The sequence below is a fragment of the Manacus vitellinus genome, unplaced genomic scaffold (genome assembly GCF_001715985.3).
Source record: "Manacus vitellinus isolate BGI_N305 unplaced genomic scaffold, ASM171598v3 scaffold_10_pilon, whole genome shotgun sequence".
Classification (NCBI taxonomy): Eukaryota; Metazoa; Chordata; class Aves; order Passeriformes; family Pipridae; genus Manacus; species Manacus vitellinus.
The window spans coordinates 18,143,920-18,165,091 of NW_021938838.1; the positions used below are offsets into that span (position 1 = coordinate 18,143,920).

Genomic DNA, 21,172 nt, shown 5'->3' on the forward strand with positions numbered 1-21,172 from the left:
GAAGCTCTTCCTAAAAATGAAACACCGTGGAACACCTTTTGGGGCTTGGCAAGTAATTCAAAGATGAGCTCTAATAAACAATCCTGTTCTGAATTCAGCCTTCTGATTTAAGGCCAAATATTGGTTGTTTTAAAGCATGGCAGTACAATCAGGGAAAAACTGAGTCAAATCCAATTAACAACTCTGAGGCAATTGGTTCTTTAGTTTTGCTTTTTATTTCCCTAATGAACAGCCAGGCAAAGCCTTGGTAGCAGCTGCAGGACTATTATTATTATTATTATTATTATTATTATTATTGTTGTTGTTGTTGTTGTTGTTGTTGTTACCTTTCTCTTTACCATACAGACTTGGCTCAAGAGCTGCAAGGTTTCCATGCTGGCTGATCTCCATACCTTAATTGTTTAAACAAACAAAAACAAACCCACACCGAAACTTAGCAGTTCTGAAAGCAACCATTATTGCTGGTACTGTAATACATTTAATTTTTCCACTAAATAACGAAGGTATTGAAAAAATTATTCTGTTGGAAATTATACCATGGAAAGTGGATTTTGAGCTGTGGAAAATGAGACTCAGCCATGAGAGTCTCCAACATGAGTTAAGGGTTCAGGTTTAGCCACAGGGCAGGTCTGCTGTGAATTTCTTTTTAAACAGCAAGCTGAATATATATGATTTTCATTAGCAAGCTATATGTTCATACCATTATTTAGAATGTGGAATCTGTCTTTACATATGCACGCAAAACCACACCTTTTTTTCCAGCTAAATATACATTTCAATCTCTTCTGATTAACAGCTTTATACAAAGAGAAGAATGCCAGTTGTGTTCCCTTCTAGTGTCTACCATCTGCAAGTTCAGAGAGAGATGGACAGATATTTAAAATATGGACAGATGTTTGAAATATAGATATTATTACTATAGATATTTTAAAATAAAAATATTTCTTAATAATTAATTGTGTTGGAAAGAGACATTCCTTGAACTCGCTCCTTATTTTGAGTCTATTCTTAAATCTTTGTAAAGCGTGTGGCATTTGACAAATTAAGAGAGAATGAAATCCTTACTTTTTGTGCCAGGGCCTGTAACACACAGAAAGATACTTTTAAAATTAAATTCACATGGCTGTTACCAAGGCTACTGAACATGATGGTTTTTGTTTTCAAAAACTGCCAAAGAACAGTAGCTCAGAGCTGTTCTCGCATTTTGCATTTTCCAGAGATTCTCTGGTGTGAAAGTGGCCATATTGCTGCAGCAGCAAATCCCTATATATTAATTAAAGTGCATGAACGAGACTTTTTTTTCCCCTGGTGTATGCCACAAATAAAATATGCAAAGCACTTTCTTAAGGAGCATCTGATGTGTGAATGGCTCGGGCTTGTTACTTGGGGAGTTGGTCTCTGAAGCAACGTGGCCCAAGCCAGCAGACAGGAGGGACATCGGGCTCCTTTCCTGTGTGTCCCTTGAGCCCCCATGCTGAGCCTGCTGCAAACCCCTCCACGTCTCCTGTGGGCACCTGCATCGTGCAGAGCTTCATGCAGGAGTTCCTGGGTGGTGCCTGGAGCTCCATCCCCTCCGGGATGCAGGAACGCTGCTCCACCTCTGAACAATGTTCAGCACTCAGATATGTGGCATTTGTGTCACTGCTGCTGGATATTTTTTCCCGTGTCACCACATGGTGCCTGAACAGTCAAGCCTGCTGTTGGTGGTGTAGCTTTTGCTCCAAGGTCCCCCAGGGCAGGTTCATGCTCAGCACAGTGCCCCTGCCCCGCTGTGGCAGTGCTGGGCTGGCAGCAGGTGTGGGAAGGGATGATCCTTTGGGCTGTAACTTTGATGCCTCGTGTGTTATGTGGGGATTCACCCCACCCAGGCACAGCGACAGCAACAGGTCTCCTCACTTTCTCTTGATTTCTCCGTTTTGATTTTGTGTTGGGAACTGCCCTACTTTTGAAATGCCTAAATTTGTATGTCTCTGGTGGACCCTCATGGCAACTAAAATCAGTATTCCGGAGCTGTGTCTGTGCTGCTTTCCAAAGCTGAACAAATATGCTGCCAGAAGAAAAAACAACCAAACAACCAGCGCCTTATTTTATATTTTATTTCTTTTATTTTTTTCCTCTTTTTTTTTTCTTAGGGAAAAACTAAAAGCTACAGATGCCACGAAGGGTGTAGCTCATTTTACGGGCTTCGCTATTGGAGCTCTAAAAACATATATATCTTTTTTTTTTTTTTTCTTTCCAGAAAAAAACTTTTTTTTTTTTTTTTTTTTTTTTTTTCCAAAAATCAGCATGTAAACAAGAAGCCAACTTCAGCCTCAGAGGTTGTTATTTCCTCGCTGCTCTTTCGCTCACCGGCCGCCAAGAGTGGGCCGAGGAGGCCTCCTCCTCCTCAGCAGCTCCACACTGAGGGTACACCACGAAACACAGCTTCTGCCCCCAGCACGTCAGGGACTCTGGAGGAGCAAAGCACGGGGGGTTAACGGGGGTGCTCGAGCCCTCCCAAACAAGAGTGTGGTGCCGGGGGGATGCTGCACCCCCACAGCCCCTCCAGCCCTTCCCATCTGCAGCTCAGTGACCGAGGATTGTGAAGCCAGGGCGGATTAAATGGGGTGGATTTAGGGGCACCTTTCCCCAGCCCCTCACAGAGCTGCCCATGGCAGGGTTGGGATGGCACGGGGTGGCTGCCAGCCCTGCTGGCACTGTGCCAGCCCTGCTGCAGTGGCCACTGGCCCCGGGGAGCTGCTGGAAACCCTCTGGGCAGAGCAGGGGGCTGCGGTGTGCTTGTCTGAACGTCCTTGCCCTGCAGCAAAGCGATGACAAGCCAAACACAACCAAAACGTACCGGGCTTATGGGCAGTTTTAGTTTTATATGTAAGGCTTTCTTGTCTTTGGAGTTCATCATGTTCCCCAGGGCTCGTGTGGGGGGATGTGCTGGGGGCACAGCAGGAGGAAGGCAGGGCAAGGGGGAGACAAACCTGCATCCCAGTCCCTTTGGGAGGGCTCATTTGGCCTTCATGTGCCTGAGGTGGCACCCCTGTCCCTCTGCCCCGGGACAGGCTGCTGAGAGCAAGCTGAGAGGGTGGGTAATAACTGCACAGGGGCACGAGGAGGCAGATGCACCCAGCAGTGAGCAAAGAGCTGCCCAGAGGGAAGTGCTGCCTGCCTGCTTTGTGCCTGTGGCTGGGGGGGGTGGCCAGGCTCTGGCAGGCAGGTCCCTGCTGTTACAGTGCCGCTGTGTCAGAGGTTAAGCAGACCCCAAGCACAGTCAGTGGCCCTGAGAGGGCAGCGAGGCACACAGTGCTGGCTTACCTATTAGCCTATTTACACACTTTGGTTTATTTCTCCAGTAGACTCCAAGGAAAAACACTGGCACTCCGGTTAAAATGATAATGAGTCCGACCCCACAGACGACAGGCTCCGAGTATAAGCTGAAGATCAGCAGAAATGCCCAAAACGCCAGGTAAGTGATGGGGATGAGGAGGTTCACCTACCAGGAGAGAGCAGAGCAGAGCACGACTGTGCAGAGCAACAGCAGTGGCTGACTGGTTGTGGGGGGCTGCAGGCAGTGCTGTGGCTTCAGGACCCCCCCATAGGTTGTGCCCCCATTCCCTCTACCACTGTTTTCCTCTCTGCCCATCCTGACAAGTTCATGAGAACTTGTGCATCCCAATTCTGCACCAGTGGCACTCTGGGACATGCTTTGGGACCTTAAAACATTCATACTACTTCAAAATAAAATAAACTTATTCAAAACAGGACAGTGGAGGGTTTGGTGTTCCCATCCCACCCTTTACATCACCACTGCAACCAAGAAATTTAGCTTTAACAGTGGCACCTTGATAGGTCTGAAGATTTTGGGTTTCCTCCAGCGTAAGACGATCAGGCCTATAATTGTCACTCCATAGCAGAGGTAGTTAATGAAGGACACGTAGTTGATTAGTGTGTATGTGTCTCCAACAAGCATGATGATAAGAGTGGCCAAGCACTGCAAAAGAGAGGAGCACAGCCTTCCTGAGCCATTACTAGAAAAGGTAGCTTAAAAACAACAAACCAAAGCAAAAATCCCATTAAAGCATTAACACTCCTTTCGTTCCTGGCCTCTGCTGGGCATCTGTTGCCTCCTGTGGCTCGGTGCATTATCCCTGAGCTGTGCCACCAGGGCTGAATGAGGATTTGGGGTTATTTGGGGCATGCTGAAGCCAGAGACCAGAGGGACTGTTTATAAATACCCTGGGGTGCTGGCAGAGCTGTCTCTGCTGCCCACGGCCAGGCAGGCAGGGCTGGGAGGACTGGCAGAGCTCTCACCCCACCCATTTCTGTTAAGTGTTTTAAAAAGCTGTTGAGCCCTGTGGTGAGGACTCCAGGTGAAAAGATTTCTTGCAGACTTAACGTGTTCTGTTCAGGGGACTCTGTTGTTGCAGGTGGCCTGTATATTATGAAGCATTAGAGGTTTGCCCTTTCCCCCGTGGTGTGTGTCACAGCTGATCAGGACCATCAATCTTATTTGTGTTTGGCAACTGGCAGATGGACTGTAGAAATTTCCATACTTAACTTGCTTTTTTGAACTCTGTGTCTGTAGAGCCAGGAGAGCTGGCCTGGGGACCAGGGTGCTGATCCTTGAGTCCCCCACCCAGGGGCTGAGCTGAGCCCTCAGCTGCACCACATACCAGTCCAGTGAGCACTGTCTGCTGGGGCCCAGAGCCTGGGGGAAACTAAACATCCAAACCCCTCCAGAGAGCACTTGGGATTTGGGGCTGGTTGACTCCAGGCTCTCTTTTTGCTTCTGTCTGTTCTTCTTAATCAGCTGTTTCAACAATAAAGTCCTCCCAGGAGGGAAGGCTTCTGCACCACCAGCACCAGGAATTAAGCACCACCACAACCAAATGCCCCTTTGGTCCTGCTGTTCCCCTGTTCAAAGCCTGGCAGGCTTGGCAGGGGGGTTTCAACACCTTGAGCAGTCCCACCACACAATGGGTTTAAAATTGGACACAGTTTCACACTGGTGTCATTAACATGGTCTCTGCTCTCCCCTGACACGGTGTCACACACATGTACAACCCTCTGCTGCCACTGAAGGGCTTTGCAGTGATGTCACTCAGAGCACAAGGGTCCATGTGTAGGTGACACTGATGTGTCACATCTGCTCATGGTGTGAGTGTTGGGGCTGCAGAGGGGTGTGCTGCTCTCCCACAGCCTGGCCACAGCCACGTGGGGCCAGTCACTCCCCACTGCCTTGCAAAAAACCCCCAGTCTGTTTATTTTACATTTAGCTCGGGCCCCTTGATTTTTGGAAGTAAAATAGTAAATTAGTAAAAACGAAGGTCTCACTGGTGATGTTAAAGTAGCCTTTTTCCATGTACAGAGAACCCTTTCTCCATGCAGGGAGGTGGGTGTGTTTCACTGGGAGAGAAAAGGAACCTGATGTATTAATTAGGTTTGCCTAAAGTCCAACCCTGTTTGCTCCTGTAGCAAAGGATGAATTGATGTGCTGAGCTGCTTCTGGGATTTGCACTGTGGTTCAGGGGGGATGGTTGGAGCAGTGCAGGGGGCTGTGCCTGGTGGATTGGTCAGCTCACTCTGGTCAGGGCTGTTCTGCAGTGAATCAGCCTCTGGGACTCAGTGTAGCATTTCAGCCCATGTATTTTTAAGGACAAAGGAGTTCTGCTTCGTGGGCACCAGTGGAGCACAGCTGCCCACTGGGATCCCGTGGTGCCCTGGGGCAGGGCAGGCACAGGCAGCTTACCCCAAACTCCCAACAAGCAACATTGAGATGTTTGTGGTGGGGCTCTAAACCCAGGAATGCTGTAAAGCCTCAGCAAGATGTGTATTTTGTCATAGAACGGTAATTTTACAGGAGACTTATTTGGTGAAATTTTGTATGGGTGTATTGTGCCAGAATTGCTGTTAGAGCCAGAAGACATGTAAACATGGATCTTCTGAGTGCATCTTTGATATCAGTGGCAAACTTGCAGTTGGCAGCCATTGGTGCAGCCAAGATTGCAAGCCAATGCCCTTTGGGGAAGTCCCTCCCTTGGGCTCTGCAGCCAGGGACAACAGCAATGGGAACCCTTTTCCTCTTTACCATCTCCTATGCCCATGACATAAAACCCATTGCATGTTCTAATTTCACTGCTGGTAAAAGAACATGAAGATCTTTGTTTCAAATAATGACTTCTGTAAGTCATTAGTACTGTGGAAATTCACACTGCCTAAAAAGTGAGAGAAACCTTCCTCCCACAGCAACACACCAGCAACTGGACCAGTCCCATGCCCTCTCAACGGCTGGCCCATGAGTGTCTGATCTTTGCAGGTGACTCGATGTCTGCCTGATGTACCATTCAGCAGATGCATTATTCAGGGACACTGTAATCATTGCCTCTACTTAATTTTTTGGCCCATGGAAAAGAAACATCTGTGTCCCTCAGAGAGCTGCCTGATCACCCCTCACAAGGTGTCTTGGTTGTTGAGAGTAAGTAATTTTAGGAGCACTTTGTCTGCTCCCTGGGATCCACCATGTCTCCGGATTTGGTGGCAGGATCTAAAGCAGCCCTGCCTGAGTGGGATCAGCAGTGACCATGGGGATCTCCAAATGCTTCTGGGAAGCAGGTGAAATTGGTCTGAGGAGCTCATCTTGTCTTAAATGGAGTAGGTAATGAGCTTACACTGCAGCTCAGGTCAGGTATGAGGGAAGCCCTGCAGGTGTCAGGGGGGATTATTTCCGAGGCCAAAGGCTGCTTCCCCCTGGGGCACTTGGACCTGCTCAGCTGGCACACACCAGCAGCACTCCAGGCCTGCTTTCTTCTCCTCTTCGGGGGTAAAACGGCCTCTCCAGGGGTTTTCCAGCTCTCCTCTCTGCGACTCAATGTTTCCAAGAGCAGGTTACACAGTGACAGAGCAGGGGCAACACTTACACAGAGGAGCAGGGCAGGAATGGGTGTGCAGTTCTTGACATGGATCATGGCAAGCAAACTTGGCAAGTGGCCTTCTCGGGCACCAGAGAAACACAGCCTGGAAACAAGAAGAGTAATGATGAATCCACTGGGTGTGCAACAGGCTCTCCAGTCCTTAGCCATATAACACCTCATCTCTTCCCATGGAAGGGAGCTGTGGCTGAACTGGGGAGACAACCAGAGACTGCCTGAGTCACCTGGTGAAAGATATTCAAACTAGACCCCCTCCAGTACACAAGGCCTTGAGCAGCTAATGTTACCTGTGAAATGACCTACTCTGAGGCACTGGAATAGCTCTGAAAGCTGCCCTGTCCCTGCCTGCTGGCCAGCATTGCCTCTTTACCCAGAGAGGGATGAGTACCCTGAAGGTTGTGTGGATATTTCTAGTGTCAAAAGGGTTTTGGGTGAGGTTGAACATGCCTAAACATTTTAAATGCACTTCTTACATGTGCTCTCAGATTTGTTGCATCTGGTTATACTCATGAAAGTGCTGAGATAAATAACTTTCCCAAGGTACTTGAGTTGCTTCCTCAAAAAGACATAATAAAAAATTATAACTTTTAAATTAGGTTCAGAGAGGTCAGTTATTACAAATAGACTTTACTGTCTACAATCTAACAGACTATATAGATTCTGGCCCCACTACCAGCAGTATGCATGCAAAGCACCTTGCCTCCAAGTTTTTCCAGCATGGGTGTGAAAATGCCTGTAACTGGGAACAGCACCAGGCCCTGAAACTCTTCTCTGAGCTAAGCACAGTTTAGCTTGTAGTTACTGGAACTTTGTTGATGTAAAATTACTTTGGTTTCACACTAAAGCTGTGTTTGGCTCTTAATGTGAATTATTCCACATCTGCAGGCACTTCCAGTAACTTACATAGATTAATTTGCAAGAGATTTCATGACTCAGTATTACATTTGCTGGTTTGAAACAGAGCAATTCATAACTGATTGTATCCAACACACCCAACAACGACCTCGTGCTCTACAACATCCAAAATTAGCTAGCATTTCTTTAGCAAAGGAAATTAAAACAGCCCCTCCCCAAATCAGATAACGTTCATAAAATTGTACTCCATCTAACCTTGATGAGGTAAAAAGGTATCCATTTATTCCTCCAAATGTAGATAGGGCCACTGAGACTGGCATAACCCAGGAAAAATAGCCCAGTAACTTTTCACCAAATGTCTAAAGCAACAGAAGGCAAAGAAACTGAAATACACTGCAAAGCACAGAACCGAAATCAAAGTGTGTTCGAGACGTCCAGGGAATGGTTTTACTTACTACCGCCACAGCGTTGGAGGACAAGAGCTCTTGGGGTGACATGGCAGTGAAATAGGCAATGTTGGTGAACGTATACACAAATGTCACCAGTGGGATGGATATGAATATGGCACGAGGTAGGTTCCTAATAAAAGAATTGGGAGGGTAGATAAGCAATGACGGTCACGCACAGAGAGATCACAACAACCGTGTCCGGCCCCGGGGGAGCTCACCCGGCCCACTCTGGGGGAGCTGGGGCTCCGTGGGGGTTTCTCTGGAGAAGCTTCCCTGCTTCCAGGGGCTCTCTGACCCACTGCAGGGTGGAGAAGGCTGAAAGTGCTACAAAATGCCATGTCTGCAGGGAGCACCCTGGGACACACATACCACGAGTTCCCTTTGGGCTCTTGACTGGGACTGGTGCAGCCTGTCACTGAAAAAAACAAAATAGCCATTTCCCAGAAGTTTTGGGACTTTTGCCTTAAATGCCTTGCTTTGTTTTACCTTCACCTGCTCTGAAAAAGAAGGGGGTCCTGTTGTTCAGCTGCTGCCTTGGCCCACTGTGTGCCATAAACCTGGTCTGGTCAAGGCAACAGTGTGGCAACTTGCAGTAGTACAGCTGTGCCTGACCTCCAACCCAGAGACCTCCTCAGAGGAGGGCACCTGGTCTGTTCTGTAACTAACAAAATAATGTAATTTTTCTCTGTCTGTCAGATTTGGAAAAAAGGTTTTAAGAAGCATATTTAACCTTCATAAATTTGAACAGACTTAGTAAAAGTGGGAAGTGGTTTTGGTTATCCAATTGTTTTTTTATACTTTAATTTCCCCTCAGAGGCTGCAAAAATCATTTTAAAAAAAAAGGCTATTTGTTCCAATTTCTCTTTATTTCTCAACTAAGGCTGTAATTACCTTGTTTAAGTCATAACTTACTATTATTCAGCTTTGAAATTGTGGTGGTCCATTAAAATGTTGTTGTTTATTAAGAAAACACATTATTAAGAAAACACATTTCTTTGTTTCTGCCAAGATCTCTGGACATGCATTTTGCCACTCACTGGTGTGCAGAGCCACTCATAAGGCTGCAACTTTAAGTCATTTCTGTCCAGGTTGTGTAGTAGCTTAAATTCCTCATTGTTTAATTGCTGTGTGCATTGGATGCCCTGAAATAACTAACACTCCAAGAGCTGCTCTTGGCATTTGTCATTGCACTTCATCAGTTCAGAAATGTTGAAACACTTGAACTTTGCTAAACCAAAATTCCCTTTCCCTCACACCCTGCTTGTGATGAATCCTTCCCAAGCCCCTTCCCGTACCCAGGACCAGCAGTGACCCAGTGTCAGCTGCCTTGGTGAGCTATCAGGTGCTGGGGCAGGGAGTGCTGCTTTCACTGCACAACTAAGCTTCTCTTTCAGGTGTCTGTGGGAGACCCCCTTGGGGTGAAAAAGCAAAGCAACTTCCAGGATAATTCAACATTTTTCTAATAGAGGTGATTCTCCCAGCAGATGTTTGTGTGGTATCTCCTCGATGGTTAATTTTCTGCTGCAGGAGCACTGTATGACTGAGTACTGCCATAAAGACACTGCTTTGTCTGTAGGCTGCCTGGATTCAGTTAATACTTTGTGCTGTGTATTTTTAATTTCACTGTTTCTGTAGCTTGCCTGCTATCTGTTCTAAAGAAAAATCTTTCTCCTTTAGAAGGACCAGTCCCACAGACACAGATTAACATCTCTTGAAATGAATAATTCTACCAGATGACTCCAGTGCCTCAGCACTCCAAGAACATGTGGATGGCATGGAAATGGATACTTGCCTGCGGGGATCAACCAGTTCCTCTGTCACGTAGTTCAGGAAGTTCCAGCCACTGAAAGCAAAGGACCCTTGAAGAAAAGCTAAAGCTAAATGCCCCACAGATGGAGTCATCCAAAAATTGAATGCATTGCTTGGCGTCAGCTCTTTGTAGTTTCCTGCACAGAGAGCACAAGCAAGAGGTTAATCCACCCCTACCTACCAGAGACACAGGAAAACAGGTTAACTTCTGCTTTCAGTTCTTTATTCTTTATTCCTTATTAGAATGGAGACTTCATGCTCTTCCTGCCCCCCTGGGCTGGCATTGCACTCGCAGTGCTTTCTGCAGGACGGGGTCCTGGTGAGGGATGTTGGGCTGTGTGGGCACCTTGTCACCACTCAGGGGACCCTTTGCAGCCTGCCCTGCCTGAGGGTGGCTCCTTGGCAGTGTAAATTCCTGTCTGCTCTCAACGCAGTTCTCTTCTACAAGAGTTTAGCGTTGTTTAGTAGAAATACTTGAAAAATAAAATGTCTGTGGGGCTGGAAGATCTGTCAAGATTGTAGGACTGTTACCACTGAGAAAACAAGGTTTTTGCCCTCTGTGGATTTCTTCTTCCCTTATATGACTCATCATATACATGATAAAAAAAAAGGTAAATCTTTTGTGTTTTCTGCTTTTCGTTAAGTGGTGAATCAGTGAGACCTTTTTTGCCCATGTGTAATCTTAAAAGTGATTTTTTGTAGGGAATTGGACTAGTGCCTGAAATGAAGCAGGTATCTTCCTGCCCTGGGCAAGGCATTGTTTATTCATTTTGGATCCAGAGCACTTCAAATTCAAGGAAAACACAACAGATTAAAAAAATTAAGTAACTATCCTGAAACATCCTCAGCTGCCCTCCTTTATTCTATCAAATCCCATGAGGATTAAAGGGGCTTTTTTAAGCTGATACAGCCAATTTCTCCCTCCATTTCAACACTCCATCCTTTCCACAGCCCCGTGAGTGAACAGCCCTGAGCTCAGCTACATCCAGCACACCTTCAGGTCTGTTTGTAAGGGGGAAACAGTGCAGTAAGAGGGAAGAAATCAAGTCTATCAACAGTCCCATACCCATGTTACAGCTGTCTCACAGAGTACCTTTAAAGATCTGTATGAAGCCCACAATAATGATGAGGGTCAGGGCTAAGAGTTTTCCTGCTGTAAATATATCCTGAATGCGCGTTGCCCATCGCACGCTGGAGCTGTTCACCCAGGTCAGGAGAACTGGAGAGCAAAAGACTGAATTCAGTGAAACGAAATTACGTTTATTTAAGAACACACAGCATTGGAAAACACAGACTGATGAGCATGTTCTTGCAGGGAGCTCTAGCGTGGCCGGGCACAAGGGTGAGGAGGAGCATTGCCTTTCCCCAGGAGACTCCCAGCTGTGGGAGCCACCAGCCCTCACTCCTCGGGTGCTGCCAGTCAGGGCTCTCCTCTGCTCCAATAACTGTGCCTGAGTCGTGCTCAGCATGCTGGGATCATCCCCTCCTCACAGGAACAGTGAACACCTTCAGCCCTGCAGCTCTGGTTTGCTTTTGCTGGCTCTGTGAGTGACTCCTGCAGAGCTGGCAGCGTGCTGCTCTGCCTGCACACTCCTTTGGGAACGGGAAAGAAGACTAGGAAGGGCTCAAAGGTGGTGGGTCACCACCTGTACCAGGAGCCCAAGGCTCTGCAGGGAGCACAGCACTGTCCCATCCCACATGCTCACCTGCTGCCACTTGCCCTGGGACCCACTGCATTTTGGGTGCTGTTGTGCCTCACTTCAGGCCACCGTGCTTGCTGTTAGGCAAGTGGAAAGGGATGTAATATCCCACAGCAGTCCCAGTGCCTGTCCTGGGACCTCCCCACTGGCCTTTTGAGCGGTGGCCATGCCCCCAGCCTGGCTGGAGTGGCCCCTTGTGAAACCCAGTCAAGCTCTGTGTGTGTGTGAGGAGCAAATACTCACGTAAACACACCATGGAGAGGATCCTGGAGGCATTATAGGGGGGGATACAGTTAGGGAAGACGGGCTGCAGCACATAGTTTGAGAAGGTCAGTGCTATGACAGCCAAACTAGTTGGGTACATGATGAGCACTGCACTCCACAGCAGCAGGAACCTGGAAAGACAAGGAGAAGCACAAGAAAGCAGCGCTGGGGCTGTGCTGCAGGAGGTGAACCACGCTCAGCTCTGCAGCACTCCTGCTCCTGAGGCACCAGGGCTGAGCACCTTCATCCTGGTCACACCTAACAGCCACCTCCTTGTGACTGCCCTCATCCCTTTTCCCACATCCTCAGCACGATCTGGACTTTAAATGAAACATTGTAAAGCAAAGCTCGGTTTAGGAATGTGTGAAAGAGGAGGATTATGCCCAGCAGGCACGCTTTGATTTAACTCTGTGTGTCTAAAGGAAAGCAGCTCTGCAGCTCCTGGGCTGACACAGGCAGCAGTCCCTACATGGAAGGCAGCTCTGAGGGGTTTTGCAGGGCCTCCAGTCACAGGCTGGGTTTCTTGTCCCCATTTGTGTTGGCTCTGTGACCTGGGCCAGGGTCAGTGTGCAGTATCCTGTGATGGATCACTCAGCTGGGGTGCACTGGCTTGGCTGTCTGCCTCCAGCTGTGGCTTAAGGGGATGGCAAGGTATCCATGCAAATATAAAGCATGAGATATTTTGGCTTCTCATTCTGGGAAGTAGAAAAAGAAAGTTCCAAAGGCAGCAGTGGACCTGGTTAGTGCTTTAAAATATTTGAAGCATTATTATCTCTGTAGTGAGAAGTAGTCTTTGCAAGAAAGTGAAGTCTTTCTTGCCCATGTGCATGCACACACAGATACACTCACTGTCACTCACATACATGCACAAATGTAACATACAGGGATGCCCAGCACAAATGAGGATTTGAAATGATGTTTCCAAATAAGACAGGATAATTTCTATATTATGTAGGTTGCTCTTTAAGAGGCTGCACCCAGTGGGCGCCAGCCCCATAAATGTGGCACAGCTGAGGGAAGCCCTCTCCGTGCCATTAATAACCCAGAGGGATGGAGTGCTGCTGCTTGTTGGATGCTCCTCAGCCAGGGTGAGTGTCTCTCAGTCCCATCCTTTACTTTGCCTTGTTGCTTCTGAGGAGTATGGAGCAATTATTACCCCCCAGAGTTAATTTGGTGAACTGGGCTGATACAAGATCTGGGTACCTTCCCACCTGGCACTGTTGTTTTTTACAATAAACTAGGTGGGGTTTTTTTCTTTCTATTTTGTTGTGTTACTCCTTTTTTTCCCCGACTGCTAAAATTTTTTATTGAGGTTCAGAACAGTTTTCTCCAGCGATTGCTTTGTGCTATCTGGTGGTGTGGATGATGTACCCACCATCTGGGGTATCTCTGCAGACTCTGCTTGCTGTAGAAGTTAACTCAGCTGGTCCTCACTGAAGAATAAATAGGACCTAAAGACTGCAATAACAATTTGCTGATAGGGTTTGGATACTGGTGGTGCTGAGTGACAGCAGGTTGGTGTGTGCATGGCTGTCAGCTGGCAGGGCCTGGGCAGAGATGCCTGGGCAGAGACCACCAGTTCCTCCCTGACATGGTTATCTTAGCCCATAAAAGTTATGCAGGCTGAGAACTGTGTTCAGCTAAAAATGTTTAATGGGAAGAATGACACAATTGCTGGCAAAATTGGCCCTTTCTCTATGATGTGATATGAAGTGCGGTAAGTAGACTGTGGTTTAATGGGAATGGGATCATTCAATAGATTTCTGACAGTCTATTTGTTTTATACAGACTTTGAAATGCAGGACTGACAGTGCAAATCAAAGTACAGGCATCATTTGAGCAGCGGGGGAGAAAGTTCAAAACTTTCTCAAAAAAGATGGCAACAAAACAAGAAGGAAGCTTGCCTAAGATGTAGGTCCACTTTTATCTTGTTTCTACAGTAAGTTTTAATCAAAACCTGGTTCTCAGAAAAGGATTTGCATCTGCTCCCTCAGATCACATTCCCAGCCCTGGCCATCCAGCTGTGGGGGCTGGGGCTGCCCCACTGGCACTGCCCTGCTCTGCAGTGCTGATGGTGCTGCCCAGGCAGGATGAGGAGCCAGGGGCCCAGCCAGCTGGGAATGGCTCTACCTGACTTAAATTGCCTGTGGGGAGATGGTGTTGGCTTGAGGCAGGAAGATGTCACCATGGCACACCTGGAATTACCCTGCCTGGCTCTTCAAGTGGGAAGTGGGGGAATTACTGCCCCTGAGGGTGTTGGGAGCTGAACAACTGAACCTGTCAGCTGAAGCTGATAGCCTTTCACAGTTACCCAGTAGTTGAGATTACAAGAACATGAGAAGTTAAATCTCCTCTTGCTGCCAAGAATTGATCAGATCTTTAGAAACAGGCTTGAGGGAGATGGATGCAGAGAAAAAGATGCAGCTGCTCTTGTTTGGTTGGTTTTGGTTTTTTGTTTGCTTGTTGTTTTTTTTTTCCTGAACATTAGAGTTTGCATGAGAAATCTGGGCTCCTGCATGTGCTGGTGGTGGTGAGAGAGCAGGTAAAATAACCTCCCTGCCTGTATTCTGAGCAAACCACAGTTGTGAGTAGCAAGCATCAATAGCTGCTGGCTGGCTGGCTTCTGCTGTGTGTTTTGTTGTTGAGTCTGATCCAAAGTTCATTGAAGTCAATGGCTATCCTCCCATCAGAGTGTATATGCATGAGATAATGTCCCTAATGAGAGTCCAGCCTTGCCATTTTAGGAACAGGCTGGAATAAGTGACAATCTATGGAGCAGTGGGCTGCTTTTGGGAAGGTGTGGCATTCATGTGAAGTGCCAGTCATCCAAAACTGAATTTTTTTTCTGGTATCTCTGCACACTAATTTCCTCACCTGTGGAAAGAAATAAACAGCCTGGTTTGATCTGGGTCTTTAACAGTCTAGTGGACTTGGTGAAATCAGTTCTCCAACATGTATTTGGGTTGTGCCTGTACTCCCATGAGGGTCTTGCATTAGATATAAAATGTTATGGAGTAAAAGCAGCCTATGAAAATATAAAATTAGAGTGTACCCTACTCGTGCATCATTAGCAAAAGAAAAGTGTTTGAAATAGATGCTGTAGTACAGCTCACTGTATCACAGGGAAAACAGAACTGCTTTAAGAAAGTTGGAGCCAGTTTGAATACTTCTAATGCTATTCTATTTGCTGAAAGACTTACTGCCTCTGGAAACTTCAGATTTTTGCAGTAACAAGGAAACATGGAATTATATTTGAAGCATGCTATACTTGCAGTTAGGAGTGACACTTAGCAAAACTTTGGCTGAAAACTCTCTGCTGACTGATTTTAGGAAGGACATTTGTCCAGCCACCCGTCTCTGCTGGTGAAGCAGCTGTGTTAGCTGCAACCTTACTGCTGAGCATTCAGAGGAAACTGTACTGTCAGAAACACACTGGAGGGTCTTTCGTGAAGCTGAATTTATTCACTGTCTTCTGCAAGAATACACAGAGCCTTTTATTTACTGTTCTGGGTAATGTTCTTTGAGTGACCAGCGAGCCCGTGTGTGTGTACAAAGAGCTGTGCTCAGGTGGCTCCAGCAGCAAGGGCTGTGACACATCCCCTGCAGTTAGTGTGTCACACACAGTGCTATTTCAAAAAGGTGGTTTCTAAACGAAGATGAAAGCATGGGTCTGCTCTCTGGTACCAGACCAGAGCCCTCCCTCACCTCCTCCTTCTCCCCTGGCCGGAGGAGCCAAGGAGTGTCCTTGCTCAGGGTCATCTCCAGCCAAAGTTTGCCATCACCACAACTTCTCAGCAGTTTTGTGCTGTCTTTGAGCTCCTACCAGCTCAGGAGATGGCCCTGTCCTGCCTCTCTCTTTTATTCCATTCACCTTCTCACATCACACCTAAGCAATGTGACCACTGTGTTTCGGTTTGGTTGGGTTGGGTTTTTAATTTATGCAACCAACTATCAGAAGCTGGGCCATGTAGTACTCCACTGGCTGTTAAAATCAAACAGTATTTCCTTCTGCCTTGTATGTATGCAGGAAAACACGATAAATGGGAGGACTTTGGGAGGCAGGGACAAGACAACAGAAGTGGAGATGTTGAGGTCTGGGTGGGTACAACACGTGCTCTTACAGCAAACACCTTGTGTGAACAGACCAAACCATCCAGGCTGGCTGTTGGGAAAGTCACTTGGCAGATGCACTAAAGCTTTGTGTGCTGAGTTTGTACTTTGCTGCAGAAGGATTAAATCAAAAGAGAGAAGCAGTGGTTTTTTTCCTCAGGGGAGGCACAGTGCAGGCTCCCAAAGGGCCCCTTTAAGCTCAGAGCCCCATGTACAACCACCAGTGGTGAATGGGCACTCCCAAAGTGGGAAGCTGGAGGTGCTTGTGAGAGTTCCCCTAAGCTGCAGGCTCAGAAAAGTGCAATCCCAGCCTGGCTTTACTGGAAAATATGACTGTCCCCTCCTTTTTACACCAAAACCTACCTAAAGGCTTCTTGCCTAATGCAACCCTTTGTCACACTAGTGCACAGCTGACTTTTCTTGGGAGAAAAAGTAAAGTCTCTACACAGCAAGAATGGGAGCACTGCTTCCCTTCAGGTGACAGGTGGTGCTTTTTTTGATATTGCTTGAGCATTACAAACCTGGACACCAAGAGAGCACTGCCCCAGCAGAAAATCCTGCTCTGGGAGGTGACACTGTCCCCAGGCACATGCTGGGCAGTGAGTGATCACCTGGTGTGTGGTTTGTTACAGCAGCTGCTCAGCCTGGTGCTTGCTGGTACCAGGTAAATTCTCTGAATGTGGAACAGAGTGAGCTGAGGAACAACTTAAAGCCTGGTTTAGTTGTACTTGATTCCTAAGTACTCATTTTCTCCCCTAGAAAGCATAAATCTTTTGGTTTTGTGAAATTCTGGTGGTTTCTGGCCTCCTTCACAGAGATGTTCCATCACTTGTGACTTTGTGAGGTTCTGTGCTCCTTCATTTTCCTGGTCCTTCCTCGCAGACCCTGTTCCTGGGAGCAGGTCACAGGGCAGCTGCTGCCTGCCTGCTGCAGTGTCCTGGGGGAGCAGGGGCTTTACTGTGCAGCTCCTGCCCCTGTGAGGGAACAAACCTCGGTGAAGATGAGTTGGGGTTTGGTTAACCAAGGTAATGTTGTCCCCTCAGTCTGTTCTGTGATGTCAGTGTAACTGTGCACAGCAGGACAGGGTCCAGAGGAGTGATTCCACCAGTGGAGAAATGCTGGTTCCATGAGAACCAGCACGAGGCAGTGGCTGGAGTTTGACAAGCACCAGAATGTGCTCACCCAGCTGGCTGGATGCTGGCTGTGCCCAGTGCCCATGTGGCTGAGGCACGAGCAGGGGGACAGGGTGACAGGGACAGCCTCCTGTGGGACAGGGTGACAGGTTGTTCTGATTTGCCCTTGCTCAGCAGCCAGCTCACCTGTTAGGAGCTTGTTTTCCCTCTCAAATGGAAATCCCCCCTTCACTTTTCTCTAGTTTTCAGTTATGCTGCTTATTTTTCATAACTAAACCACCAGCACATGGCGTGGCCTCTCCACTTGCTGATGAGAGAGCTGGTCAGAGCATTTTGGTGCTTCTCTAGTGAGCTGTGAGTACAGGCTGACAGCTTAATTTATCTTGTTGAATGCACAAAAAAGTATACACTCATATATAAGAGATGACCTCTTCTCACTTGTCCCTTCCTACCTCAGCCATGCTACTCCACTAGTGGTGTTTCCAAAGAGAAAGCATTCCCTGGATTAGCATTCCCTCCTCTCTGTATTTACAACTCTTGGTTATTTTGAACAGCTGCAGTAAGTGAAGCAGCTTTGCTGGAGGAGCTCCAGCAAGGAGCTCCAGCCCAGTCTCCCTGGTGGGTGAAGCTCCTCAACACAAGGCACTGCTCATTCCCAGCTGGCCCACGGGAATGTCACCGGGACACAGCATCGCTCCTGTCTGCCATGGACTTCACTGAATCAGTGAGGGGAGTAAAAGGGTCCATCACCTTCCCTTGGGGAGTGCCACTGGGATGTCCATGTAGGGGCAATTTGGTGTTTCTAATGAGAACAGGAAGATTGATTTTGCAAAAAGCGTTTTTATTGGCAGGTGTTTTCCGGGTCAGGCGGCTTTTCCACGACAAACACACGACACAAACACGTCTCAAAATGAGTTTATAGAGATGGGGTACTTACCCAGCTAACCCACCAAAAATCTCTGTGACGTAGGAGTAATCCCCTCCCGACTTGGGGATGGTGACTCCCAGTTCAGCGTAGCAGAGTGAGCCCAGGGCAGCCACGCCTCCGCCAAGCACCCAAATAACCAGGGCGAGCCCCACCGAGCCGGCGTGCTCCAGGACTCCTTTGGGGGAAATAAAGATCCCAGAACCAATGATATTACCTGGAAAGGACAACAGGTTTGCAGTGAAGGAAAAGAAACGAAATTTTTCTTTTTTTTTTTTTTTTAAATTTATTTTAAAGGCAGACAAGCCCACAGCCCCCGCTCGGTTTCAGATTTCGCATGATTGCACTTTATCTGATTACACCTTATCTGATTACACCCTGGCAAAAGTGTTGCCATTTATCAGCAATCAAGGATGGTAATTGTGTGCTCAGCTCTGCTGAAGCACGGTAAGACTCAGGGGAGGATCCCTGAGTTTTGTGGCACGAACTTACTCATCTGTTTGCTCTCACCTGCCATGGCCAAGTGTTTTATCAAAAGGAGTTAGAACTGACTTTGTAGTGAAGATTTTTCATCCCCTTTTAAGAGGAATTTGAACAAGTTAAGGTCCGTTTTCAGGGAGGTTGGGAGATCATCTATAATGATGGGGCAAAAATGTGCACTTGCCACCAGGACAGATTTAAGAGTGTGCTTGAAAAAGTCACCTCAAGGTCTGAAATAGTAGAAATCCATTAACATTTTGTACCTGCAACACCTGTGCTGCTTAGTCATCAGCCACAGATTTTAAAGGGATAATGTGGGGTGACTGAAACATTGGACAATATGACCAATTGAGACAATGGGAGCTGAGACAGTGCTGGGAGTAGGAAAGGAGTGCTGGATACCACAAGGGCTCTTTTTCCATGTGGGGCCAGGGCTGAGGGCACTTGGTTCGTTCAGTCTGGAGGAGACTGAGGTCAGACCTCCTTTGAAGAAGATGTTTTTTTGTCAGGTTTGAGATTTTTTTTGAGCAATATCTAAAGAGCACTGTTCCCAAAGGATGTGAAGACCCTGCTGTTGTAGGACTCTGTGGCAGGCTTTCCTCTTTTATGAGTTGGTCTTAGAATCCTTACTTATAAACTTGACTTTAAAAGCATTTCTTATCAGTGCAGTCACACAAATAAAATACTGTGTAGTTGTTAATGAGGTATTGTCACCTAAACCAGCCTCTCTGCAACCTTTGAACCTGCATGTCATCAGATTTATGCTCTTCCTCCCCTTTGCTTTATAAATGCTTTTCATCTGCAAATGAGAACTCCCTGAAGACACCCACTTATCCCAAATTTTGCTGTGTTTGGCTACAGTTTTGTCCTTGTGTTTCTTTAAAGCAGGTGCTGAAGTGCAGCTCATGCAGCAGGTGTGCCCTGGTCGTGCTTGCACACAGCTGTGTGTTTGCAGACACCCCATCTCTGGTTTGGAATGGAATTAAGGTAGAAAATAAACAGCTCTGGTGGCATAGGTGGCTGCTTCCTGGCCCCTGGAGAGGAGCTGAACCGAAGACAATAAGTCTGCAAATATACAGACAATATTTGTAAGGAATTCCTGGTTTGTGTGCATGGGCTGCTTTTTTTTTTTTTTAATGTTCATGATGCACAGGTAAGGAGAAGCCAGAAGTTAATGGCTTAAAGGAGATCAATGGTTGAACTCTGGAAAACCTTGTCAGCATTGAGATCTTAGCTGTGGAGGGAGTGAGTCCCTGGGAAAGACAGAGACCCTCCTGGTGCAGCTGGGATAGGCACAGAAGCACTTTCTATACATTAAAAAAAAAATAAAAATCAGAGGAGGGATGTAGATTTAACAAAACTAGATCATACTAGAGTAACAGTAAGATTAAATGTAGTTATTCCTCAGCTGAAGTAGCACAGGGAGCCCTAAGCATTGCTGCAGCATTAATCTCAGCAGCTTGTGCTGAAGGAATGGCTTTGATGCAGACCAGTTGCACAGTATTTTTCATTGCACTGATAGATTTGTTCTGGGTCTTCCCTACTGAGAGTGCACACCACGGCTGGAGTGCAGTGGTGAAATCTTTCAAGGAGATAGATGAAGAGTTAATATATTGCTAAAGCATATTTAATACTTTATTATACCTTTTTATTTAAGAGAATTTATGGGGCTTTTTGGTCATGGTTTCTGCTGCTGGCTGAAGCATTGCAATATATTAAAACAAACAAGTTTTTTCTGGAAGGCTGCTGATGCCCTGTTCAAGAACTGTAACAAATCTTGAGTTTAAGCTGAAAAAGAAACACCTGCCTTGAGAGTTTAAAAACTGTCCTGACAGTCTTTGGTACTGCTGTGTGCTGTACTTGTAACAGTTGGACTCATGCATGTGGAGAAAGGGCTTAAGATATAAAAGAGTCTTAAGAATGTACATATGCTACCTGTCAGCATACATACCCATGTGTCTCTATCTTCCAAAAAACAATATACATGGAAACATTGTGCTTTTGGGAGGAGCCAGTGGTGTTTTGGAGAGCATGCTGAAGTTCACACGTGTGAAGTTCACACATAGTGCTTTTTACCAAAATAGATCTGTAGCTTTCCACTGCCTCTTTGGGATGGGACAATATTCCCTTCTGGCAACCCCAGTACTGAACAAATGGGAACTGCCCAAAGACAGAATAACCCCTAAATGAGTCCCCTGTCTCCTTTCCTGCCCTCTCCTCCTGCTCAGGGCTTTCTTTCACCTTAGCTCAGCTTTGCTGCTGGTTTTGGCAGCAGAGAGCAGGTGCCATTGCCCATCCTTCAGCAGGCTCTTGGTGAGAGCTTCCACCCCCTTTTTGTTGTGTCAGGATGTGGAGGAAGGATACAATCCAAACACAGCACAGTGTCCCTCAAACTGGTGAGGGACAGGAGATCCCAGATGGTGTCTCTGCAGACCTGTGCTGTATGGGGCTGGCAGGGTGACCCCTGAGCTCCACTGTGGGGTGAGCTGATGGCTTTCTGTGACAGGCAGAGCTGCCCTGGGCTGGG

At 47.1% G+C, this 21,172-nt stretch overlaps 1 protein-coding gene across 1 annotated transcript; it reads right to left on the reverse strand.

Annotated features, from left to right (window-relative positions):
- Positions 1-2,321: 2,321 nt before the first annotated feature.
- SLC7A10 (solute carrier family 7 member 10) lies at positions 2,322-18,377 on the reverse strand. The gene is made up of 10 exons (XM_018086978.2): positions 18,178-18,377; positions 11,977-12,128; positions 11,127-11,252; positions 10,017-10,170; positions 8,231-8,354; positions 8,031-8,134; positions 6,909-7,005; positions 3,833-3,982; positions 3,307-3,484; positions 2,322-2,450 (listed from the first exon to the last, which is right to left on the reverse strand). Exons 2-10 carry the CDS (start codon positions 12,095-12,097, stop codon positions 2,323-2,325), a joined length of 1,182 nt encoding a protein of 393 aa, XP_017942467.1. The 5' UTR covers positions 12,098-12,128; positions 18,178-18,377; the 3' UTR covers position 2,322.
- Positions 18,378-21,172: the final 2,795 nt, after the last annotated feature.